Source organism: Buteo buteo, chromosome 8 (assembly GCF_964188355.1).
Source record: "Buteo buteo chromosome 8, bButBut1.hap1.1, whole genome shotgun sequence".
NCBI lineage: Eukaryota > Metazoa > Chordata > Aves > Accipitriformes > Accipitridae > Buteo > Buteo buteo.
Genome location: NC_134178.1, coordinates 13,434,692 through 13,461,567, shown reverse-complemented (window position 1 = coordinate 13,461,567; position 26,876 = coordinate 13,434,692). Strand labels below are relative to the sequence as shown.

At 39.9% G+C, this 26,876-nt stretch overlaps 1 protein-coding gene across 1 annotated transcript in view; it reads right to left on the bottom strand.

Moving 5' to 3' along the window:
• DSCAM (DS cell adhesion molecule) overlaps positions 1-26,876 on the bottom strand; it is a 412,072-nt gene that overhangs the window by 6,064 nt on the left and 379,132 nt on the right. Inside the window, exons 30-33 of the mRNA XM_075034798.1 lie at positions 24,432-24,547; positions 21,553-21,702; positions 17,564-17,761; positions 13,866-14,168 (exon numbers count right to left, since the gene is read on the bottom strand). Of these exons, the coding sequence (XP_074890899.1) occupies positions 13,866-14,168; positions 17,564-17,761; positions 21,553-21,702; positions 24,432-24,547 (767 nt within the window). The remainder of the gene's footprint in view (positions 1-13,865; positions 14,169-17,563; positions 17,762-21,552; positions 21,703-24,431; positions 24,548-26,876) is intronic.

Below are 26,876 nucleotides of genomic sequence, written 5' to 3'. Positions count from 1 at the left end.
CACTCAGTTGAGCTTCATGGTGCTCGCCTTGCCTCAGCACCCAGTCGAAGGGTCAGATGGGTACTTGTTGGAAACTTGGAGGATAATGAAATGAAGAGAATCAAAGCAGTAGGCAGGCTTTAAGTTATGCCTCTGTTAGGGTTTTTTTTGTTTTGTTTTGTTTTCCCCAGGATCTGTTCAGTGTGGAACTGCCTTCCCAATGCTCTTTGTTTAATAATTACTATTTTCTTGTAAATGTTGCAGTAAAATGCCACAACTGAACAATAAAAAATTTCTGAAGAATGCTTTGAATAACAGGGCTCCACTCTGTAGAGCCAATATTCATCAGTAATGGAAATGGAGGTGAAATTTCTCCATGCAAATTACTGACTGCTCAAATGAATGGGAACCTCAGCTTGCTCTCAATCAACAGGAGCACATCATTAACAAGTTCGGGAGCTTACGGGCTCCTTCTGAAACCATTTTTTTCAATACAAAAGCTGGATTTAATAATTCTCTAAGGTGATCCAGAATAAAAGGCAAAAGGTCCAAGCACTCCCTTAAATTACAGTCTTAGCAGCAGAAGGGGAGAGGAAGGAGGGAGGAGGCAGAGCACAGCATTCTTGTTAGCGAAGAAGCTGCTGTAAAAGCAGGCACGTGCTTTTCCCTTCTTCTATCTCTGCTTGGCTGCCCAAGAAAAATGATCAAAGTGCTCAGTGTTTGGGGGACACTTTTAAACCAACTGAATGCATAACATTGATCAAGGCCAGCAAGGTGTCTGGATGCATTTCAGCTGCTAACCTGCCCTTTGTAGCTTTGTGACCCATGCCATTACATCTTTTGGGCTTCTCACAGTGTTTTGGCAGATGACATAAAATCACATCTTTACACTGTTCATGTTTGTGATCACGTAGGAAACAGCCAAAACACTTCAGAAAAATATGCCAAGTTTCCCATTCCTAGATGGAGAAAACAGAATTCCCTATCATCCCTGCCGGGCTGTACTTTATAACTGGCAAGTTTCATTTTTCTTTCTCCATGAAAACTGCACCCTTGTAGATAATTTGAAGATCTTTAACACCTTGTTAAATATCGCATGTTGCAGTCTGCTAAAACTGGCATTTTCATAAAAGCATTAAAAATACCAACTATGTTTCACACAACAAAATAAAAACAACAGTTACTATTGACCACAACTGTTGGAGCTATCTCTTAAGAAACACCAGGGTATCAGTAAAACTGTAGTTCAGGAGCCAAATTTGCTACTGGCATAAATCAGAGTAGCTATATTGATTTCAGCAACGCTATAAATTGATTTATACTTACTGGAGATTAGGTTTAAGTGACTGAAAATGAGGATCCCAACTAATGTGGATAATTTTTTTTTAAGATGATTAATTTTGTTATTTAGATTTAATTCTAATTCCAAGAAGTCCTTAATCAATGTGTCTTAAAGCAAAAGCATGACTGCTATAGTTTAGCTGAGATCATACATCTGTACTGCATCAACATAACACACTGTGCATCTGTCTAACTGAATGCCAGGAGACTTGATTATCGTGTTGTTGCCTGCTCCTGAAAGGTCTAATGAAACAGGAATCAAAGCACATTTTTGGTTTGTATTTCTCCAAGCAGAAATTTGGTCTTTCATACAGTGCTGCATTTTTAAAACACCTCTCAGATGCTTTGTACCTTTCAGAAGTAACTTTAAGGAGAATGGACATATTTTTAAGGCCCTGTCTGCCACTGAGCTGGCAGTGTAAGGAAGGAAAAACTGATTAATTCCAGGGGCCAGATAGATTTAGACTCTATGGAGATGCCATGTGGGTGTTCAGTCTCACAGGGATGGTGCACCTGCAAAACTGAGGCCTTCCTGTTTCGATTTGATGCAATGTCTAACTTATAAAAACTTGTAAAAGAGACCTCACCATGTAAATCAATATGCACTCCAAAACTCAAGTCAGAAAAACTGTCAATAAATAATGAAATGATGTTAGAAAACTAAAGTACGGGAGCTCTCCCTTTCCGTCTTCACCTTGTCACGCAAGCTGCTTCATACATTTTTAAGGATGCTCTGAGACAGCGCTCTCCTGCCCACCGGCTGCGCTAGGAAAGCCGTGCTGGAGCCCTCGCTCAGGTGCCTCTAGTTAGCGATGCTGGAGTTTTAAGAACTCGTTTGCTGATCCTGGGTGCAGTGAACGGAAAGTGTTCAATTATACATCGGTTGAGGTTAGATCGATCGTGACTCCATGGAAACTGGCAGCCTTCATGGGTTTATTCCTGGGATATCTTGGGAGCCTAGATTCAGCACAGAGGCTGGAGAGGTGAGGAGTTTGAACTGTACTTATGGTTCACTGAAATCAGTGGGAGCCACTCTGTTGACCTCCACAGGCTTTGCAGCATACCCATGAATTCATGGCTAAACCTGACCGTGCCAAGGTGAGGGGTAAGCGTAACACTCCACTAATAGTTACGGGAAGGTCAGGCTACAACAAGGAAACCAGCATCGATGCTGCCCTGCTGCTCTGCTGAAGATATATTCATGGATAAATTACTGTAACTTGGTCTCCACATGTCCATCAGTTTGAATCACCTGAGTGACGCTGATGAGGTGCATCATTGCATTTTTGTTAATTAATCCACTGGGACCAGAAGTTCAGCTCTCACATTTAAATTAAGGATGCTGGCACAAAAAGGGGAACAATACTGAAATACATCCACGTGTACATACAGCTATGCTTTAAAGGCCAGCATATAAAGAAGCTCTTACATGGATAGCAGAGACTATCACTACAGTCAGATTATGAATGTACTGTTAAAACAGAAGTTTGTTTCTCTAGTGATAACAGTTTCTACTTTACTTCCAAAAATAGCACAAGTGTGTTTTTTTCTTGCAGGTAAGATTTGGTTTACATTTTCAGATGCCAGTCTCTCACTTCTTCTATAGATCTCAGATTACATTAAGGTCCTCTTAGCACAGGGGAAATGAGCAGAGCCTGCTGTGTGTGAAGTCAGTTAGTTAAAGCAGTAACAGTTGTAATTGACTGCCAGGACCTTAAAACAAGGCTAGATCAGTTCTTATCTGTATGGAAACAACTGCTCCTCGTTACCTTGGGCTGACTGAAAGCCCACGCAAAAATCACACACGCTGTGTCTCAACACTATCAAGGTGAAATGCTTTGGCATATTCAAAATTAAAATGGCATGAACAGGTGAAATCTAGTTTTTGTAGAAGTGAGGTTTAAGATAGGGACTCTTAACAGAACTGCTCTAAAAATCTATTATTTTAATTGGACACAGCATCTTTGGTTTGATTTGGAACATTTGCTGGTAGTTTTAGAAATTTAACATTGCAGTTATGACTGTAAGAACATGAAAGTAGCTGAAAATTTACTGATAAATGTAATCCTTGCTTTAGGCATAAAATTCTCCACTAAGTACAGTTGAATCCAATGTCTCCAAACCTACAGAAAACATGGGTAGTCTATTTTAATAGTTGCAGCTTATGAAAGAAAAAAAAAGAGATCATGAAGAAAATAATCAGCTTTAGAAAAACTAAATTAAATTCAAATTTAAAAAAATCTCATTTTTAATAAATATTTTGTTGGTAATAAAAAGGGAGGAAATGGGCATTCTAGACAGGGTGTTTTCCCTAACATGCAACTTTTAATCTAGAAGAAAGAAAAAAACCAAATAGTATTACAAACCAGCACAGTTTTGGATACTGTATTTTTTTCCAAAGTTAATGTTAAATTTCAAATAAAAATAACAAATAAATTAGCAACAGGAAAAGATAATCGTGCTCCTACACACTCCTCGTAGAGTCCTTGAGGAACTGGTACCAGTTGTTTCTCTCCTCTAATAAAAAAATAAAATAAATCTTCCTAACACCAGTATCACTGATTTATAGATGACAGTTGCAAAAATAATTTAAATTACTTTTATCATCAACTTGAATTTAGCTTCCAGACATCTTGTACACTACCTAAAATGGAACTTTTACATTACATTTGCACAGAAATTTTGTATTTGTAACTGAACAGCTGCCCTATTTAAACTCATGATTCACACCACCATAGTTTTCCTTTCTGTTCTCATAATATTTTAGCTTTTGATCTGAACCTGCTTAGGTTCATTTTTATTGTACTGGCAAGGTTAAAAAACTTGCAGTGTGAACTTTCCTTTCTGTAAATCCACCAGAAAAATAATGCAAGCCAATGATTTCAAGTATGTAGTCATGTCAAATTAAATGTGGAATTAAACGGTTTTCATCCCCGCAGAACATTCAGCTTTTCACAGCAGAAGGAGAAAAAGCTCCTGATACTCTGCAGAAATAAAACCTGAGACAGGATAAAGGCATTTTAGTCTCATCACCGATGTGCCATTTCTGTGATAAGAAGCAAATGGCACAGTGTCTGTCTCTTTGTGACATGTTCCTAGTTTTCCAACAAAGCAATAGAAAATGAAAAGAAGGTGTTCCAGGTGCGGGAAAATTTAATATGGAAACATTAGAGATGCTCATCTAGGGGAGTAACTTTAGAATATGTCACACATGTGTAAGTAAGTATACATACAAGTAAGTTAACATATGTGTTAAGAGTATTCACTACAGTTAAAAACATAGGCAAGAAGTTTTTCTTCCCACTTACAACTGTTCTGCCTGTCCCACTGCTTTCCCACCTGCCTATTTTGATTTGTCTCCTCATGTCGTTTTCTCAAAACTGGACCTTGGTCTCCAGTTTTGGAGTCAGGATGGTCATTTCTTTGTTCTACATACACACTATATATGGTGTGCACATACACGTATCTATTTTTTTATATATATATTCTATTTTGTTTGAAACCAGAGGGTGCAAGTGTAGAACTAAAAAAGAAAACAATCCATATATTAACCTTTTCATACTTTGCTGTGGGATTTCTGAACAAAAAAAAGATCAAATGTAGATTCCCCCGTATCTTCAAGAAATTCAGTTTTGGATCTGGAAACTGTGGAACTGTACAATTCCATTTTCAGTCAATGCAGAATAATATAATAGGCCTGGGAAAAAGAGGCAAAAGGTGAGCTGGAAGCCCTAAGTCAAGAGTCCCAGTCATTACTGAATCCCCAGTGGCTGAATTTGTATCGGATTCGGTTACTGCTGCAGCTTATAGAACGCTGTCAGCAACTTTTCCATAGAAAGCAAGTCTCTAAATAGATTTCATCACTATGTCACACTTTCCTACATTGAGTAGAAGAGGGAAATAACTCCTTCACCCTTGAACTCACAGATCAGTGGAAAAGAGTTCACATCTCTTTATCTCGGGTTACAGGGCTGACATTGAAAATATACTGTGCTTTCTATTACTGCGGTTCATGTTTTTCTTATTGTGCTAAGCAGCTTATTTTAGCTGTAGTGATGGAACACTAGAAAAGAAGATTTGTTTCTTGACTTGGGTGTTTAAAACGACATTAATGCACTGCAGGTGATGTCCAGACTATATTTTAAGGGACTCTTGTAAATAATTATTTAATAAAGTACTTGCATTCTGGAGCTTACAGCTTGTCTACAAGCTAAGACTTTGCTGTTCAAGTCAGCAGGATTAGTCAAAGCAGCAAGAAACTTGTAAATTGGGTCGAGAATGCTAATTAAAGCATCTTAAATACTGAAAGAACTTGATCATTCAGCAAAGCTGGAGAGGTCAGACCAGCACTCTTTTCTATTAAATATGCAGTAGGCTTAGGGCTAGACTCAAGCTGCTTGACTTGGGTGCTAAACTGAGAAACCGAGACCAAAGAAGTGTCCGTACTTGCTTGCTGAGAGCTTGACTGAGAGCAGGCCTGTCCTCTCCTCCGGCTGCTGTGAGAGGGTGGTGGCTGCTGGCCAGATCTCCTCCTCTGGGATGGAGAGGCCGAGCAGAAGGGCTGGCAGGCAGAGGATGGAGCTCTGCCCTCAAGCATCAACCAACAGCACAAGGGCAGCAGGAGGAAAATGCTTCCAGTGGAGCAGGGGCTTAGCAAACTGGTGCTCCTGCTCTGTGCAGGTGTAGGGACCCAGGAAAGCACTCAGCTTCCCCATGGAGGAGTGGGGTGTTCTTGCCATCTTCAGGGCTGTGAATTCAGTCTCTGGAAAATCTGTTTTTTTTCAGAGTCTGCCTGGCTGCCTTTTCTTTCCACCCACATGCAGGATTCTTTCCAAACTGGTTCCTTTCATCAGCTGAAAGTTTGTAGAAGAGGTTCTGAGATATAAAATCTTGGCATGCTTTAAATGGATTTCAAAATTTCCTAATCTGACAGTAATGATATTTCTTCTCTGCAAGTGTATCTGAGATGTTGTTAGTCCTGCAGGATTTCTGTCTTAATGTGATCTTCAAAGAGGCAAGGAAGTGGGATTGTCAAAATGAGCTTGCGCTTGTTTTGTGACATCAGGTAGACAAGTTTCTGCCTGGTCCAAGTCAAGCTAACCACTAAGGATAATGTCACGTATTTGAAGAGCTTCTTTTTTATGCTGATTAGCATCAGAAAAATATCATCTGGGGGTCTGAGTTTTGCAGTACCCCTGTGAAAGGGGGGTTTCTGCAAATAGCAAGAGACCTGATGAAAACTTTCTAGATATTTCCTATCCAAGCACCGGTCAGATATTATTTCTTCCAAGCATGAATTCCATTGCCAGAGGATGCAAGTAAGTTGTCTGTGCACAAGAAAGACATAAATAGCACTTGGGAAGAACAGAAATATCAAAATACTTCCCAGTTAATAGCTGTTCTTTTCTCAAGCACAATAATTTAGGAGTAGAGAGAGGAAAAAACCCAAGAGGCTTCTTGGCTGAGGCTATTACTGAGATTTAAAATTATAATAACAGAAATCTATTTTTAATAAACTGCTACTGCAATGTTTATTGCAGTTAAGAATAATTGTTATGATAACTCAGTTTGTGGTTAATGTTTTTAAAACAGAAAAGAGAAACATTATTATAAAACTTTTTCAACCTCTACAATTATCTTCCACTTTTTTACATTACAGACTCTCTGATGGCACAGTGGGAGGTAGGAAGAGAGTATATTTCTTTCCAATTTCTGTCCCACCCAGTTTCTGAAAGCAAGATTTCAATGACAACTTTGGAGGACAAAGGACTGATTCATTTGTCAACCTCCCAGGTAAACTTTGGGTAACAACTATTGAAATTTCTGAATATTAATATGAAAAAACGCCTCAGTTTTGATCTTGAAGGACCTAGTGTACTGTTGAGATGATTGCCTGGCATGCCTACTCTTTGAGCACCTGATCTTGCTAACCAAACTTCTAGTTAGTGACAAAGTTAGTGACAACTGTGGGGAGGAGAGCAGCAATCATAATCCCAAACTTCTGGGAGTTTTGATGCTGAGAAAGATGCCATGCTAACAATGTATTGACATCATTTTTATACCATGAAAAATATTAATACTGCACAGAGCTTAGGAATTGAAGACCCACTTTTTAAAAGGATGTGATTTATCCCACATGTTTAAAATACTGCTATGCTATCTCTACTGCTTCAATTTTCTCTTTTAATGTGCCTCCTGAGACACAAGACTATTTTTATGGCTTACTGAGAAATGTCACCATCTGCAGTGGGTCAGCTTCAAGGCCTGGGCAAATTAGGCCTGCCAGCTCTGTGGAGTCCACAAAAACCTATGTGCAGGCCTGCATCCATCCTTTCATTTTTTGGAAGCTATGCAGAAGCTGTTGTTAAGCAGTAATTTCAGTTTGCTTGGTGGTTTATAATGTGTATAAAGGAAAAATAATGATGCTATTGTGGATGCTGAAGCAGAACCTACAAATAAACTCAACTTTTTCCAAAAATCTGTCTATGGAGTTGTAAAGATCAGAGCACAAGGATGCACAAGACATGCTTTCAAAACACTGAATGTAGGAATTATTTTTAAAAAATCCTACTTCCGTGTTCCATTTCCTGTAGCTATGACTTTTGAAAAGTTTAAGAAAAATGCAACACCTAAAATATTTTTTGTTGAAGACTGTTTAATAACACCTTCTCTCTATACTTGAAAGTTTTTGCCTGGTGTCAAGACAGTGATGCAGAAAACATCTACAGCTGCTCTTAGAGACAACTAGAAGTAGCCTCATGTCAAAGCAGGCTGATTGATATTCAAGGATCACCTCCTCCAAGCTCAATGAGCAGAAACTCAGTCAAAAATGCCAGGAGGCCTGCATGGATGAACAAGGAGCTCCTGGCAAAACTCAAACACAAAGAGGGAGTAGACAGAGGGTGGAAGCAGGCACAGGTAACCTGGAGGGAACATAGAGACACTGTCCAAGCATGAAGAAATGTGGTTAGGGAAGTCAAAGCCCAACTGGAGTTGAATCTGGCCAGGGATGTCAAAGACAACAAGAAAGGCTTCTATAAGCATATAGGTGACAAAAGGAAGGCCAGGGAAAATGTGGCCCCGCTGCTGAATGGAGCAGGGAACCTAGTGACACAAGATGTGGAAAAGGCTGAGGTACCGACACAAAACTGGGAGGAGTGGCCGATACACCAGAGGGTTGTGCCGCCATCCAGAGGGACCTTGCCAGGCTGGAGAAATGGGCCAACGCAAACCTCATGCAGATCAACGAGGGGAAGCGCAAAGTCCTGCACCTGTGGAGGAACAACCCCATGCACCAGTACATGCTGGGGGCCACCCAGCTTGAAAGCAGCTTTGCAGAAAAGGCCCTGGTGGTCCTGGCAGACACAAAGTTGAACGTGAAGTAGCAATGTGCCATTACGACAAAGGACAGCTGTGACCTGGTTTGCAATAGGAGTGTTGCCAGCATATCAAGGGAGGTGATGCTTCCCTCAGCGCTGGTGAGGCCACACCTGGAGTGCTGCGTCCAGCCCTGGGCTCACCAATACGAGAGAGATGTGGAGCTACTGGAGAGAGTCCAGCTAAGGGACGCTGAGATGGTTAAGGGACTGGAGCATGTCTCCTACAAGGAAAGGCTAAGAGAGCTGGGACTGTTCAGCCTGAAGAAAAGAAGGGTCAAGGTGATCCCATCAATGTATACAAATACCTGAAGGGAGGGTGCAAAGACGACAGAGCCAGACTCTTCTCAGTGGTGCCCAGTGACAGGACCACAGGCAATGGACACAAACTGAAACACAGAAGGCTCTGTCTGAACACCAGGAAACATTTATTTACTGTGAGAGTGACTGAGCACTGGCACTCAGAGAGGTTGTAGAGTTTTCATCCTTGGAGATACTCAAACCCCAACTGGACATGGTCCTGGACAACCTACCTATAGGTGGCCCTGCTTGAGTGAGGGGGGTGTGTGTGTTAGACCAGATGACCTCCAGAGGTCCCCTCCAACCTCAACTATTCTGTGATTCTGTGATGCAGTAACTTCAGCTGAAATATAGAGATGTGTACTACAGTGCAACACATTTGGCACTCTGAATTATAAAAGAATAACCATGCCAAATATCCAGATCTTTCTGAAGTCCCGGTGCATGTCTCAGATTCAGTATGCCAAAATCATTTTGTTTCCTTGTTTACAATTTCCGTGACATTAGGTATGATTGCTCTATTTTTCTTTATAAAATTATCATTATTGTTTTATGGCAAAATCCTTGCATTTTTTAGCTCCCATGTCTGAGCTGACTTAATGAAACCCATTCTTTTTTCTGTAAAGCAAATATCAGGAAAAAGGTGTAGAAATCCCGAAGTCAGAAGTATTTCTGACTGCTGACCTGAGTGTGCATCTAAAGCACCAGCTAACTGGAAGGGAAAAGGCCTATTAGAAGACTTAGAGTGGGCTAGAACATGAGGCAATCAACTATTACGCATTACTAGTTACAGAGTTGAAGTTGTACATAATGTGTAGATGTTCTGAAAAGACAGTCCTAATTCATAGTTATAGTGCTAGAAATGATCAATTACTAAGCTTGCCTAGACATCTGATGAGCCATCCAAATATAATTCAAGCTGATGGGGTGATCAAATGTTTTGATTCAATTTCTGAATGAAAATGGTACAGAAGTTGGGAACATCATAGCAAGTTGATGTCAGCCCCCAGAATACGATTCATTGAATCTTGATCACCCCTTTTCCTCCTCCAATGAAAACGCATTCAGGTACCCTACTCCTAATCATTAACTATCTCAGTTTGGAGCAACCTGAGCTCTCAAACACTGCCTGTTAGATAAAGCAGGTGGTTTGATCAGCAGGCTTGACTATACAGGTACAAAAGAATCCTATGAGATGCTCAGGAAAAGCAGGGGAACAATCAGTGACGTGAGTTGGGATTCCCTCAGAAACTTGCAGGAAGGTCTTCTGAAGCCAAGCCTTAGGGTAGTCTAACATTTTGCTTGTTCATACCAAATACTTATGGTAGCAATAAGCTAAGAAATAGGTGCTGTAATAGCTCAGTCAGTTATGGCTGACAAAGTCTTCACTGGTAAACTCCATCATTACCTTTCTTGAGTAAAGTTGCAGCCTTGCCATTGGGTAGATTAATTTCAAAATGTCCCACTTATCAAAATAACGTTTTGTTATAGTCTTTCTGAAACTGCCTTTTAATTGTTGGGGGTTATTTTGAAAACCAAATACTACTGATTGTAGACACCTAAACCTTTATTGCAACCATAAAAGTTGCAATAGGTAACATTACAGGCAGTTTGAAAAGTGAGATTAGAAATTAGGAAGGAGGAGGCATAAGTTACTGAAAATGACATTGTACAAGAAAGAGAATGAGTTGGGGGAGAAGAAAAGCAAAGCACCATGAAAACGGGTAAATGTTATCTTGAAAGAAAAGACTGACTTCAAGGAAGAATAGACATGTGCTAAAGAAGTGCAGTCAGTGTTTCAACTCAGATGTTCTCATCTACTTAATCTAAATACCTTAACTTTTTAATTTCTTCTCCATGTTCCCAAATGTAGAATTACTTTGATTAATTGTATTTGAATTATTAATTACTTCTGCAGAATTTCTGAAGTGGTGTGTGAGAGAAGAAAGATGCCCACTAAGTCTTTCCTCACTGATATGAACACTAAAAATTTGGTCTGTCTTTCTACCTGTATGTTTTGTTTAAAGACCTGCAAAAAGTAACCTTTAATAACATATCATTCAATATTTAGAGGCCAACATTCAAGTTGCTCTGCTGGAACACTCAATTTTTTTTTAAAGTATTGAAGCCAATTATTAATTTCATAATATATTTCATTTCCTTACTGCAAAGGAAAGCTAAAGCTAATCAAGAAAAGCAGGTAAAAATTCAAGCCATTTAAACTAACAGAGGTAAACATGGCTACAAGTCTGTAATTCACTAGAGGGGCTCTGATGATGTTCCAACCCCGGAAGCTTTTAACTCAAGCACAGGGACTAAATTTTCGTGCTGTATGCCCTCAAGAAAATCATTTTTATATGGAATATATTAGAACCAAATACTAAATATGCATAAATAATGTATTTGGAACATGAAAGGGAGTAAGCTATTTGTTAAAGAAATGATAAAAAATGTTTGTTGACTGACTGGAAGGAGAGGGTTGCAATTTTGACTCAGCTGTGAATGCAGATGCTTCCCTTTAGCAGAGAAAAGACAAATATTTATCTTACTTTTTTGAGTTAGAAAGTAAAATTATTTATATCTTTATTTTTACAGCTCCTGGGTTTGTGGTTCTACTCTATGACTACACAGAAATCAATAATTTCTCTCACTATTTTATTTCCTACGTATTTTCCCTCTTATCTATCTCTATGATACACTAATTTCCTGCCTTGTCTGTTATAACTTTCTACCTTCTGCTTCGTCTTTTTCGTCCCATGTTCTTCTTTCAGCTTTCTCTAGCAAAATCCTTTACGCTTTCTTTTCAGTGTCAGGTCCTGCTTTTGAATGACTTTCCTGATACCACTGTCTATTTTCCATTCCTCTGTCTTCACAACAATTGCTTTTCCATTTATGATGTATATTAAGCAAAAGACCGTACTTTATTCTTTACGTATATGAGCACTACTGATTACTTTCTGTGTATATAAGTAGCCCCACCCACACTGGTAAACGTATATACTAAATAAAAATAAAGTAAAATAAATCATCTTTTCAAAAAACACAAATATAATTATGCCTTTTTCCCATTTGAATCCTCCTCCACGATGTCAGACCATGTATTCTATAATGGAGACTGACAAATATTCTGAGAAGATTTTATAATGTATTTGATCTCAGAGTACCACAGATAATCTACCTATGCTATTGTGCACTGGGATATCACAAGAAACAGCATTCTTTGTGAACTGGAAATTTGACTGAGCCCAATTGATGGATGTCCCTCAGGCACCTTCAGTCAGTAAGAAGTTGGAGTGGGTTTAAATTTGTCTGAAGGTAGAAAGCTCGACATCCCTTGAGCTATAACACTGTCTTAATTTTGTCCATTTTTTATTCTCCCTCCTTTAGATAATTCTAGTTTGATATTAGGAGATGTCAAAGAGAGAGTATAACAGCTCAAGAACATCACCGAAGGGTTATTACAACTTGACAAGATGCTGCAAGGCAGAAGGGATAGTACATCTTTTACAATCTGTCTTTATGAACTCTTCTGATCGCAAAACTTTGCTCTCAAGCAGAAAGTATTGATGTAAGACATGTTTTATTAGCAGGTGATTTGAGTTAGAGATGGGCACTGTCCATCTTTGTCGGCAACACAGACAGTGGGATTGAGTGCACCTTCAGCAAGTTTGCGGATGACACCAAGCTGTGTGGTGTGGTCAGCCCTCTGGAGGGAAGGGATGCCATCCAGAGGGACCTTGACAGGCTTGAGAGGTGGGACTGTGTAAACTTCATGAAGTTCTACAAGGCCAAGTGCAAGGTCCTGCACATGGGTTGGGGCAATCCCAAGCACAAATACAGGCTGGGCAATGAGTGGATTGAGAGCAGCCCTGCGGAGAAGGACTTGGGGGTATTAGTGGATGAAAAACTGAATATGACCCGGCAATGTGCACTTGCAGCCCAGAAAGCCAACTGTATTCTGGGCTGCACCAAAAAAAGTGTGACCAGCAGGTCAAGGGAGGTGATTCTGCCCATCTACTCTGCTCTGGTGAGACCCCACCTGGAGTATTGCGTCCAGCTGTGGGGTCCTCAGTACAAGAAAGACATGGACCTGTTGGAGGAGGGCCATGAAAATGATCAGAGGACCAGAACACCTCACCTCTAAAGAAAGGCTGAGAGAGTTGGGGCTTTTCAGCCTGGAGAATAGAAGGCTGAGGGAGACCTTATAGCAGCCTGCCAGTACCTAAAGGGGACCTATGAGAAAGCTGGAGGAGGGCTTTTTACCAGGCCATGTAGTGGTAGGACAAGGGGTAATGGCTTTAAACTGAAAGAGGGTAGATTCAGATTAGATATAAGGAAGAAATTCCTTACTATGAGGGTAGTGAGGCACTGGCACAGGCTGCCCAGAGAGGTTGTGGATGCCCCATGCCTGGCAGTGTTCAAGGCCAGGTTGGATGGGGCTTTGAGCAACCTGGTCTAGGGGAAGGTGTCCCTGTCCCTGGCAGGAGGGTTGCAACTAGATGATCTTTAAGGTCCCTTCCAATCCAAACCATTCTATGATTCTATGATGATATGTACCGCATATGGTCTTATTTATCCCAGAAGGTTCTATTGCCAGATGGCTGCAGCTGTAGAGGAGTGTATTTGATGGCCTAAACAGTACCCTTCTGTTCCTAAATTTCCAAGTTCCTCATTTTTCTGTATATAGGAGAATATACTCAAATGTTATATTAGCTGGGACAGAAAAGCAATTATCTCTGTAAGTATTTACAGTATATACTGCACACTTTCTTTCTTCCTTGTGGTATATATACCCTTTCCTGTTAACCAGTCTAGGCATGGGATGAAATGCTCACCCCAAGGACCAAAATGTTACCTCTAACGTCTCACCTGGCCGATGTGCCTTTGGAACTGCCATGTTCATCACTCGCCCTCCATCCTGAGGTTTGGGGGGGGATGCGGTAAACCTGCAAATCCCCGACTCTGACGGCGTGCTTGAGGTCAGACTGTCTGTGTAGTCATTAGTCCCTGCCGTGAGCTGCTCCGACGATGTGTCTGATATGAAGCATTCTGTAATGGTGAACTTGGCATGTCTCAGCTGCTCTTCCATTTTTGCATGCTCATATGCTCTCGCTAGCTCTTCGTATGTTGAGGAGGCACTTTCTGTGGAGACCATGCTGCTTCTTGCTCGATCTAAACATCAGAAATAAAAATAATGGGAGAAAGACAACATCTGCAGAATCCTTTTTGGGAAAAAAGCTGTGAACATGATAGTATTTCTTAATATAATGCAGAACTCTTGAAATTATCAACGTGATTTAAATGAGTCTGCTTCACTATAAATGTCTGCACAATTTTCAGTTTAGTCAGTTACTTGATAATTACAGATAATCTAAAGTGAAGTAGTCTGCTAGCAGCATTATGTGGCTTATCATTAAATTCATGGTTTAGAAGAAATAACCTTTAATACATGAAAAAGGTTACTTTTTTTTTCACAAAAAATCATTTCTCTAAAAGTTAAATGCCTTAAAAAAGTTAGAAACCCACAAAACAGATTTAGCAAAATGAGGAACAGCTTTTTTACATTATCTTTTAATGCATCTTAGAAATATTTCTGTGAGGTGAAGTCTAGGTGAGAAAGGATAGTCTTTCTGTACCTGTTTCAATCTTACATCTTTTTTTTGAGAAAGCCCCGAGGACAAAGGTCAAATATAAAGGCGGTGTCTCTCAGACCTTGTCTCTGACTGTCTAATACTAGGTAAATACTAACTCATTTCATACGGAACAAAGGTCTTAAGAAAGCAATATTGTTTGGTAGCTAGCAGCCTGCAGTCATTCAGGTGCTTTTTTCAATGCTGCTGAAGCTAGCGGGGGCTTAATATTTGACACACAGGCTACTATGACCTTCAAGCTGTTCTTTTCTGCTGATGAATTTCTGAGAATATCAATATTTCTTAAACAAGCACTATTATTGAAAATGTAAATGGCTACTGATACATTTAAAAGCATTTTGGAAATGCATCGCTCATTTCTGCGGGGACAAATCACTGGTCTGTTGCACCCATCACACTTCTACTTCAGTGGGCTGGAAAAGCAGAAGACTTCCAAAAGTTCCTTGGGCAGAAGTCATGTTTCATCACAAGATCTGTACAATTTCAGACATTGTTGGTGAAGTTCAATAAACAGGCACAATGTAATAGCTAATTCATAAAAATGGGACTCCTATAGCAGCCGGAGGCAACTGTGTTGTTATTGCAAATCTTTATCTTTTTTATTGTGTGCTAGGATCCTTGCATCAGTTTCCATTGTGCTCAAAAAACGACACTCCTGCCACTTGTAAATAGGAGCATGCATTATTTAAAATGACAAATACTTCTACAATATGCTGTAACTTCCTTAAGATTTTGAGCTGGCCAGAACTTAAACAAGGCACTTTTTTTTTTCTTCCCACAGGAAACATCATTCTGTTTTTCACATTTAATTTGTAAATCAGGCCAAAATAATGTCTTGACAAATTTCTGATCAACTGGAAACTCCTGGAAGGGAGCAGTTGCCCAGTGCCATAGAGCAGTGTCTGTAAATATGATGGTCATGCAAAGGTCCCAGTTTGGTCCATGTAGCTCAGGCCCTGCAGCTACCCATATCCCATGCCCTGGGGAGACTATTTTGGGAAGAATCTGCTTGAACACCTACTTTAGATTTGATGAAAGTTCATCCAAGCCCAGGGTGAACTTCATGAAACCTAGATTCATCAGAAAATTTCTAATGGCCTCTAGTTAGAACATTTGAACTTAGTTACAGCTATGAACTGCTGCAATAAATGTCTCCTAAGCTTAAAAGCTACTGCTTTGTAAACCTGGAATTATTTTGATAATAAGCGCTAAATTCTGCCAAAAATCAATTGCATCAACTAGATTCAGAAATCTGAAGTCCATATTGGAAAAGTGATCAAATCTGCACATTAGCTCAATTGATTCTTGAACACGTAATTTGGCTACATCTATTATAATGTTTATTTGGAAATTTTAAACTTCTGAAGTACTTAGAATAAACTGACTCTATTCTTTTCCTAGAAACCAAGTGGCATAACAGAGTTACATTTTGGCATAAGAAAAGCTTTCTTGAGCATGATCTAAAGCTTGCTATCCCTTACATAAATCACTGTGTATTCAAGGGTAGACATAGAGTAGGAAAGCAGCCATGTTAAAACATAGATTATGAAGTCTGGTTACAAAATTACATGTAGTTTGTCTATTAAACTACACAGCAAATTGAATTATCTCCCTTTGCCATGTGCATTGGAAAATATCATTGGGTGACAAAATGTTGGAACACATGCAAGGGCACCTGAAATCTGGAATGTCTACAAAAAGAGTTACTGAGATAACATTTGCTATTTATTTTGTATCTGTATAGCTATTAGAGTTAATCCTTAAAGCCTTATGATAATTCTACCTGAAGAAATCAGGATGAAGTCTGTCAGCTGGCTAGAGGCATCTATTGAGTGCTGTTACCCCATGGAGACAACATAGGGGTCTGCAAGTTTAGGAGGATGAATTGTGAAAAGATGAGAACTCCAACCTATAAGTTACTGGACACAAGGGAAGCCAGATGCTTGTCCTTATAAAAAGAATCAAAAGTCATACTGGTTTTCATGGTGAAAGGCCAGTCACACCTACTGCTTTGTAGCTCTAACACATAGTTTTTTCATGTGACAAATACTTTTCCTTAATCTGAGGAGGCCGGAGTAAGCCTGAATTCGCTTCTGTCAGGCATACCTTTGAATAGTATTTTACCTTTCTTCATATTTAACTTTTATTAGATTTGCTTCGTGACTATTCTTCTGCTTAATCATTTACTCATTTATTTGCCCTTTTTTGTCACTTGTTCAGTGTAGGGCAGAGGAGAAAGCTTTTTTTTTTCAGGTACAATTGCATTTATAATGTGAAGACATCAAGAAGAGATGAAGACTGCAGGCAGATTATGTATTCAGTGTCTCCCCAGTTATCATCTAGAGGAATAAAACCTATGCTGCTTCTCAGGAAAAAACAGAGCTAGCTGCTGCAGCATTCAGTGATATGAATGGATTTTGATGTGGACTCTAATTCCAGATTTTTCATTCTTATTTTTTCCACCTAGAATAAACCCTGTGAGCATATTAGAGGAATGTGAAAAGAAAATACAAACCTCAGTGTAACTCAAACCTTAAAACCATTCCACCTATGATTCAGGCTTATTCTTGGTTGCTAATACTGCCCCTTCCTGGTCAATGCCATTTCATGCAGCAAATACTACTTTTTCCTCAGATACAGGAAGTACAGCACTTTGGGTACAGGAAAAATTACCACCATATCTTTCAGAGGATTCCAGTATGCGTGTGTGGCATTAGAAACCACGGGCACAATATTTGTTATCATCGGCACTATATGCATTTGTGGCACCCCTTATAAATAGCCCACAGAAAAACACCCTGGCAAGGAAAAACTAATGACACCTAAGCACCAAATGAAGTACACCAAGGACCAACAAGGTCACCGCAGCTACCGCTGTCCCGTTTTCGCAGCGCAGCCCTGCAGAGAGCCCCGTACCTGTGTCCTGCGAGGGGCTGACGCTGTAGCTGTCGCTTTCCTTGTCCACTGACCCTGCTGGCCTGGGGGTGGGCAGCCTCCAGTCTGTGGTGAGGGTATGAGCTGATATGGTGGGGTGAGGTCTGTTGAGGGTCCACTGACTAGCGTAGCGGTTGCGGGCTGTGGATCCGGTTTTGGCACTCCTCCTTGTAGTAGGATCTGTGGCGGATAACAGAGAGGGTGTTTGCCACTAGGCTCTTGAATTGATAAGGAAACAAGCCCCGTCAGAAGGGATGGCCACTAAAATCGTGTTGGTTAAAAAAAACCCACAAAACATTCTTTGGGGAGGGGGGGGGAAAGAACAGTGAAAATGCTGTTCATTACCAAACTCCTAATGCTGTTTTGAAATACCCTCTTTCTGATGAAATGGTGCAACTGAAGAGCTGAGGCCCTGCTAATCTCCCATTGACGCATTCATTATCCCTTTGCTCCAACTTAAGCAGTTCTCCAGAACCAAAAGCACTTTGAGATGTGAAAGAGCACAAGGCAAATAGATCTGGTCAGGGATTTCACACCACATCTCAAGCGAAGTCTAAGGTAAATTATCAGTGTAGATGTGCCCTCAGAAACACCCTACACCGAGTACCTGCTCTCAGTTCGTAAAAACATGTGCTCAGAAATGTGGTAATATATAATTTCCTATTCAGAATTGTGGTAATATATAATTTCCTATTCTGGACATTTTACTAATACTTTTACTATATTGCAATATTAATCAGCTACAGATTCCCTGGTTTTTTTAACAAGTAACCAAGACATAAAGCATAACCTATAATAGTGCCATCAGAGTTTCAGTAAGAACAGGTTCATAAAGCTTTGACTGTTTTTAAAAAAAATTAGTAAAGAAATACAATTTCTTAAACTTTACAAGTAATCTGCTACTTGTTTAAGGTCAGCAATGGTTTATTTTTTATTATCCTGGTGATAATATGGTGACCAAAGGAGTTAAAGTGAGCTATCTGCCAGAACCGACCTCCTTAATTTTGTTAATAAATAGTTCTTCTGTAAAAGTGAGGCTTGTACTCCCTAACAAAGAAAGTGGAATAGAAAAATCATTATGTGGCAAACAGAAAGTGACTAAATCAGCACTGAAGGATTTCTCTTCGAGGCTTCTGAAAGGATATTACTAACAATAGAAAGGGTATTAGAAACAAAAAATTCAAATCTATTCAAATGTTCTTTGACATTCAAATGGTGAAGTTGTCAGTCTTTGAGGTAAGAGACTTTAACAGAAGCAATTTAAAGAAAAAAACAATACCCAGATAATGACTCTGAACATTGCTTCTGCCTAAGCATTCCCAGTAAGAATTTGTATTCTGCTGCTTCAAAGAAACAAGGTATTTATTTAGTAGTACCAGCTATGGTCTGGTCCTTCTCCTATTTCACATCTTCCCCTTACAGCAGCGGAAAAATATGAACCCAATGTCATTGATAATTGATCCTCCTGGTAGTGCAACACATAGCCGCCTCACATGGATAACATCCAAAAATGCACTTGGCACAACGTGACCAGCCTGTCAGTATAAACCACCGCTTGTTCCAGCTGTGGAAAGTTGGCACGTGGCTGTCACAGCCAGAAGTGAGCCTCGTGCCTGCCTCGAGGGAAGACATGAAGGACAGAAGGAGAGTGCTAGTGGGAAAACTCTTGGCTTGGTGCTGGGGCTGCAAAGTCTGCAGAAGAGAAGAGAAGGATCGGGGGCATTTTGTCAATATGTATCAATACCTGAAGGGAAGGTGCAAACCGGACAGAGCCAGGCTCTTTTCGGTGGTGCCCAGTGAGAGGACCAGAGGCAATGGCCACAAGGTGAAACACGGGAGCTTCTCTCTGAACATCAGGAAACACTTCACTGTGAGGGAGGCTGAGCACTGGAGCAGGTTGCCCAGAGAGGTGGTGGAGTCTCCATCCTTGAAGATATTCAAAAGTCACCTGCGTGTGGCCCTGGGCAGCTGGCTCTAGCTGACCTTGCTTTAAGCAGAGGGGTCAGACTAGCGGGTGCCCGGAGGTCCCTCCCTTCCCACCTCAGCTGTTCTCTGAGCCCGTGACTCAGAAGGCTTTCGTCAGCAATTCGAAGGAGGTGGGAGAGCCTGCTGCCAGCACAGGAGGTCAGTGCTCGTCCTGCTGAGCGTGTGCTGAGCAGGAGCTCTGCACCAGCTGTGCTGCGCCTGCGTAAGGGACTCTGTAGCAGGGACACAGCAGGCTCCAGAGCTGCCCGTGTGATGGAAAACAGCACACATCTGGTGCCCCGGTTGTTGAGCCAGCTCTGCTGTCATACGCTGAAACATAACTGTAGAGAGCCGAGGTGAGCAAGGCAAAGGTTCATGGAGCATGCCTCTTTTATAAATAAATACAAAAGAACTAGAGAACAACTTCAAAAGTGCTGTAAGGGAATATTTGCCTGTCAGTGAGTGTGCTCATACAGGAGGATCCATAACCTCTGAGCCATCCAGCTGGGCACTGCTCCCCTCTTCACAGAGAAAGCTGTAGGTCTAGGCAAAATCTCATAGCCTAGCCTCTGTCAAGGCTATATTAGTGTCCTAAATCCAGAGAACACTACCTAAAAGTCTTTGACCCAGCACTGTGCACTGCTGCAATTAGATCTTTACTGCATAATAGAAGTGATGGTGGATTTCTATTTCCAAAGCTGGGCTGGACACGGATCATACCCTTACATATGAGTTAAATCCAAGTTTAATTTGAAGGAATTTGAAGGACATAACTGCACACAAAAAAGGGATTAGGTATGGAAGGTGCTGGTGCCATAAAATGCTGTGGTATGATACAGGCATACGGTTTTGGGGTGGTGTCTCTTTCCTTATTAGAAAAGGCAGGATTGGAAAACAATGGAGAGTCCATTGTTTACTCAGACAATCTTGATTGGCCAACATGATCAAAATTATATGATGATATTTTTGCTTTTAGTGAGCAGGCTAGCCAGCATAAACCTGAATTAAAGGAGCGAGACAAGAGTGGTACCAGAAAGAAAACAAATATCGTATCTTGACTTTTCTAATTCAAATGCTGTGACTCTCCATAGATGAAAAATTGTGGTACTAATCTAGTCCTCAAGAAATAACTAACCACATTTTAAAACTGTCAGAGTTAGAAAAGCAGCAAGATCAGGACTAGAACAGCTACCGTTTATAAAGACTGGGGTGGAAAAGGAGATTAAATGAAGATTTTTTTAATAATCTGCATTCTAGCAACTTGGCTTTCAGTGTTTATTTTCACCGAACTCACCAAGTAAACAAATTCTGAAACTGTCAGGGGATAGAAATAATCCAAGAGATTTTAGAAATTGCACACTGCTAGTGAACTACATTTTGGTAATATTCCTAACTCATAAGTATTCCTTTGATCTAGTGATTTTTTTTTTCCCATTTACATAGATATGGAACACATTCATGAGAGATATAAGAAGAATGGATTGCTGCAGTTTATTAATTTATGATAGTATTTTAATCACTATAAGAATAACTCAGGATGAATATATCTGGGAAAAGTAATTTACCATAATAACTAAAACTGGAAATACAACTTCAGAAAAGCAATAATGAGAAATGTATTTCTTGCCTGATTGATAGCTAAGGAGGGAAGATGTATTTTGAAATACAATAAAGATTGATCATTAAGAAAAAAATATATTAGACACTAAAAGCCATTAAGCTAATTTACCCAATAAATTCTAGAAATTAAAATCTAGCATGCATTTGGTTTAATGAAAGCCAAGTATGAATTATTTCAAATTGCATTGCAGATGCATATGCCATTTTTACCATATTGAATCACTAAATGCAATTGTATAAGAAATGTTCTCTGCTGACCTAAATAGATTTCTCTCAACTTTCAGATTGAAGAAAAAAAATCCCATGAGGATGCAAACGCAGGAGCACAGTATTCATTTTCCTATAGCTATCTCCTCTCCAGGTAACATATGCTCTTATATGCTTACTTGTTCCTGGCCGGGCATCAGAAACATCCACCAGTGGTCCCGTAGCTTGTGACACAGACTGGTAATGTACTGTGTGGGTGACAGTCAGTGACTTCTGCTTAGACGTCTCTCCAAAGTCAGCATCAGTGAGCAGAACTGTTGATCTGTCATCTGTAAGTTAAAAAAAAAAAATCAGATAATGAGTAACAAATTTTGTGTTTGCCAACATAAGAGCTTTACAGCAAGTCCTCAGACATTTTCAGCTGGGCACCACCAGTGACAGTGGCAGCTCCCTCTTCTCTGCAGGACTGAAGATGGCTTTGAAGTGTGTACCACAGCTTGGGAGCTCTGGGTTTAAACTCAAAGTTCATACAAAACTGAAGAATAAGTGTAGTTTTCATGTCAGTCTTTGTGATTTCACTTTAGAAATGTGCAACTGAGACAGGCTATTAAGCATCCTTCCAAAAAGCTAATTTGTGTGTAATTAATTTTGGCCCTAATTCCTTCTTCCCCATCTTTTAAACACTGCCTTCTTCCCTTTCATTTTCAGAGAGCTCAGCTGAATTTGTCAACAACATATTGCATTTATTTCTTTTTATTAACATAATTAATAATGTCCTCACTGAAATCACCTATATCTTCCCAAAACGAGGTCATTAGGTAATGTTGCTAACTAATTCTCTACCAGTCAGCTTTTTCTCCAGAGACAGAATATTACAGAAGGGATGGTGATGACCCAAGACTGTTCTTAGGAAGTTGCTTATTTTTTAAGCATTTTCATCACAGTGAAAGCAATGGAAATATACTTGCAGGGCAGCTAAGCATCCTTAAGTCCAGTGTTTTGCTGCTCTGGAAACTAAGGGCTAAGTCCTACCAGCTCTCTCTGCACCAAACCTCACCACCATAGGTTTGAAAAAGAAGCTTTGGGGAGCTTTATGTGAGTCGTATAAGTTTCTCTCAACTATGGGCTTATCTGCAGCTGCAAAGAAAGGTACAAGGTGAAGCCTGTCCTTGGGAAGGACTGGAAGAAAAAGGTGAGCACTGACCTTTACTGCTGTATGGTTCTGCTGCCTATTGCTTGCCTATGGGGTAGGATATATTCACCAAATTTCTACACAGACCTTGATCCCTGAAGAAAGCCAGTGCTATACAGCACTTACTTTTTTTTTCAGTTGTGATCTCTCTATTGTATTTCTTCTGGTCCAAAGAGGAATCTGGTCCACTTGATCATGGAATAATCAGCAATAAATCTTCCACTGACTTTCTGCTTGCAGAACAACTATTTGCATGCTATCAGATTATCTTTTGCATTCTTTACAATCTTTCTATCCATTCATAATAGTAATAAAAGCCACAAGAACTTCCTGCGATGCTATGCTATATAGCTTTGTAATGTATTTCTAAAGGGACTGGCAGCAGTGGGTCTTCTGTGCATTTACTAGTCAGCAGAGGTTGATCTGCTTCTTCTAAGCAGTCCTGTTTTTTTTTTTTTTTTTAACTTGACAAGATACCATTAAGGCAAACAATTCTGCACAATAACATAACTAGCATTTTTTACCCAAAGAAGGCCATAAATAGAATAAGCATTATGAAATCAAACTACTCTGTCTCTGGCAAAAGATGAGTTCTTATTCAAGTTGGGAATAAAGCCTCTTGGCAGTAAACTATGTCAAAGACTGCCAAAGTGCCTGCTTATTCTGAGTGCTGTGTGGAGACCTGGCTATTACCAAGGCACTGATCGCATTGCTACAGTTAAGGCACTAATGGTATTTCTGCTATAACCCCCTAGTGCTCAGCAACTGTAACTCAAAAATAAAAACTGTCTTTAGGATGAAGCCTGGCACGAAAGACTGCATCAGAGAGGCAAACTTTGGGAAGCTCAAATCAGGATTTAAAAAAATCTGTATTTCCAGTGAAGCATAGGTGTCCTTTTCAAATGTGCAGAACAAAATGTGAAATATCCCCTGAGGAGACCCCCACCCCCCCCCACCCCCCCCCCAATGCCAGACTGACAGCAAGTGTGACAGGGTGCAGGGCTAAAGCAGCTTGTCCCTCCCCAGTGCAGGCAAGGACAGGAGATGCAGAGATGCTGCTCCCAGCTTCTGGGGAGCCACACCATCCCTGGGATGTTGTTACACTCTCAGCCAGCATAGGCTTCTTCTACACAGATTTGAATCCAAATAAATCAGAAGTCTAACAAGATCAGTCATTCTGGAGGGTCTCGCCACAGTGTGTACCCGTACAGTCACGAGATCAGGTTGTATATTTGTTCTGTTGAGATTTCAGACATCTTGTGTTTAAATTATTTGGAAAAAAAACCCAACACCAAACAATTCTATTTTTCATGACAGTTCAGCTATGTGCCAGCCACATGAGAAATCTTGTTTTCTGTTGTGTGAAACAGTTGAGATTTGAATTTTGCATGGATACACAAAAGCTGAAAACTGATCAAAATGTTGAAATATCATTTGCTATGAACAGGTGGATACAATATGCAATGTCTAAGTTTTAGAAGTTGGCTGTTGCCAATCTTTAAATACTGTTATTGTAGTTTCAGAATTTCATTTTCCTTATAAGTAATGCCAGTGATCCAACTGCATAGTCAAAGCCAAAAGAGAAATCAAAATGAAAATCATAAAACTGCCAGTCTTCATTTACATTTCCTTCAAGCAGCTCTTTCCACCTGCTTCATTTTCCTTATGTCCTGCATTATTTTAAATACTGTACTGAGATTACTTAAAATGGAAAATGATCCAAAGGGGACAAAAAAAATCAGTTCAGTATTCAAATGTGGCATATTACTTTGTAGCTCTTTTTTCTTGATGTGTGCAGTGGGGAAAAGGTGTGGGGTAAAGTGACTGTTATATTAACCAGTGAAAACAAGCCCAACAAGAGTTTACCAATGGTCTCCATCGTGTCCCTCTCCTCAATCAAAAGCTGTGCTCTGGGAATGTCTATGTGCATCCTCAGTGTTTGCTGCTGCTTATTAAGTGTATCTGATGTCCTGGTGTTCTTGCTAAAAACAAAAGAGAAGCGAACACATTAACATTCAGCCTAAATGGAAAGATACTTGCAAACTTCCTCATTTTGAATCTGTCCAGCTCAAACAAAAAATAATGTAACCATAATCAGCAAAAATAGTCATACATCTTATTTCCCCCTCTTCGGAACAAGTGCATGGTATTAATTTATTGCACATGACAAGCAATAGATGAATGCACAGTGTTGAGGGATTTGGTCTATTCTTTATAGGTAGGAATCTCCTGAAAATTTTGTATAGTTCTCTTCAAATGTCATATAATGAAATTAGTAAAAACACTTTGCAAGATGGACCTTTTCTTTCATTCCTCAAGAATGAGTCAAGAAACACACAACTGATCAAACCGGTTGGTAGGAAAATGATGTCTTGAGTAATTTCTAATTATTTTTTTAACTTTTCATTATTTTTCATTAGATAAATTCCAAATATCACTAGAATTGATAAATGAAAAAGCAAATTAACAACTAGGGATTCCATTAATAAATTTCATAAAATAAATAAAGGCTTTAGTCCCATTGATGTTCCAAGACTAGAATGGCAAATCTTGTTTACAATCATGGACTATTTCTAATTGATTGATGCAATATTCTAAAAAAGAACATAAACCAATTATTCTATCATCATGCAAATTGAAACAATTTCATGTTGAAGTTTGTGTACCAGAAAATGACTTCTTAAATGAGCTGTCTACCAAAAGCAAATGAAAATGGATAGTAAAACTGAGTGCTACAATCATTTCTAGTACAGAGCTTGCACCAAGAAACCTTCAGACTGCACTAAAAACCCAGGAACTTTTTGCCCTTTTAGATGTAATTACTCTTTGGAGGAGAGGAAATATTTGCAAATACTTCTATATGTGGGGAGGCTGAGGAAAGTTAAGACAAATCAGCCAGTAGTGTGATCCATGTGCTCAGACTTCAAAAAGCTTTAAAATCTAAGTGGAGGCTCATTTTCGACTGTAAAGTAGCTGTAGATCACTCGGTTTAATTCTCCTTTGGCAATGAATTATTGTTGTTAATGGAATCAGTGGAGGACTATTAAGCTGCTTGATGATTAGCTCACATCATCCCTGAGTGCAGGCCTCTACATCAGAGATTAATGCATGTATGATGAGCCCACGTCTCTAGACAATTTGCCTTAACTTCCTGTTGTGTCTCCATGTGAGCAAGACCTAATTATTGCAGGTTTGGAGGTTCTCCTAGAGACTTTTTTAGGAGGAATTTCCTTGTCACATGGTCTAATTCTGCTCCAAATCCAAGACTGAGATCCGCAAGGCACACAGGTACACCTCTCTGGCTGATTCTCACCTTCTGGCTTTCCCTGCTCTTGTGGTCCCCAGGATTAACAGTATTTATGCATCTGAAACTTTAAAGTCTCTGTCTTTACCTGGGTAGTGAGGTGGTACTGTTGCCATCATGTGCAGATGGATAGCTGAAATGCATTCAAACAGCCTACAACTGGTGCCTCATTTAATCATTATGGAAGCAAAATATCAGGAGAGCTACCCAAGGGCTGCCCAGACTTTTCTCCATATATAATCAGTGGAGAATAGTAGTCACAGTGTCTTATTAAGTACATAAATTTTCAAAGGCATTTAGGATCCTAAAATGCAGACAAATTCCACACTGATGTTCTCGAAGTCTCTGCAAAGTCGCTGCATGGATTAGATGCCACTCTCCTATTGATTTCCACTCAAGTTGCTGAAATGTTAAGAGAATCAGAGACTAATATATTATCTGCATGCCAAATATGCTTGAATACATGCCCTTGAAAAGTCAGACTACTTCGGGCTTGTCCAAAATCATAGAGCAAACCTGGATCAAGTAGAAAACTGAATTTCTGAGGTCTAATTTCAATTAATAATCAATAATCCAATAGTTATAGGATACATGCAACCAGATACACATAGAATCTGTGCAGTACATAACTGAGTTTAATAAATGCACCGTTGCACCCCTCCTCCGCTCACCAGGGACACAGGAGACAAAGGGATCAAATCAGACATTTTCCTCAGAGAATGCAGGCCCCAGAATCCCAGTGAGAGCTAGAAGCTCTTCTGCAGTATGAATGTTCTATATTCCTACTATTGCAAAGTACTCAACCACACAGAAAGTATTGTTTGGACCACAAGGAGCAGGAGGACAGTTCCCCAGGTTTGCAGTGTTATTGCTCACCTGCCAAGAGGGAATTCTGAATCCCATTCTTGGCTCCAGTGATAGCTTTATGCAAAATATGTGGAACGTCCTTCAAGCCAGAACTGGAACCCAGGTCTCTCTATATTCATGAAAATTCCCTACTATACTCA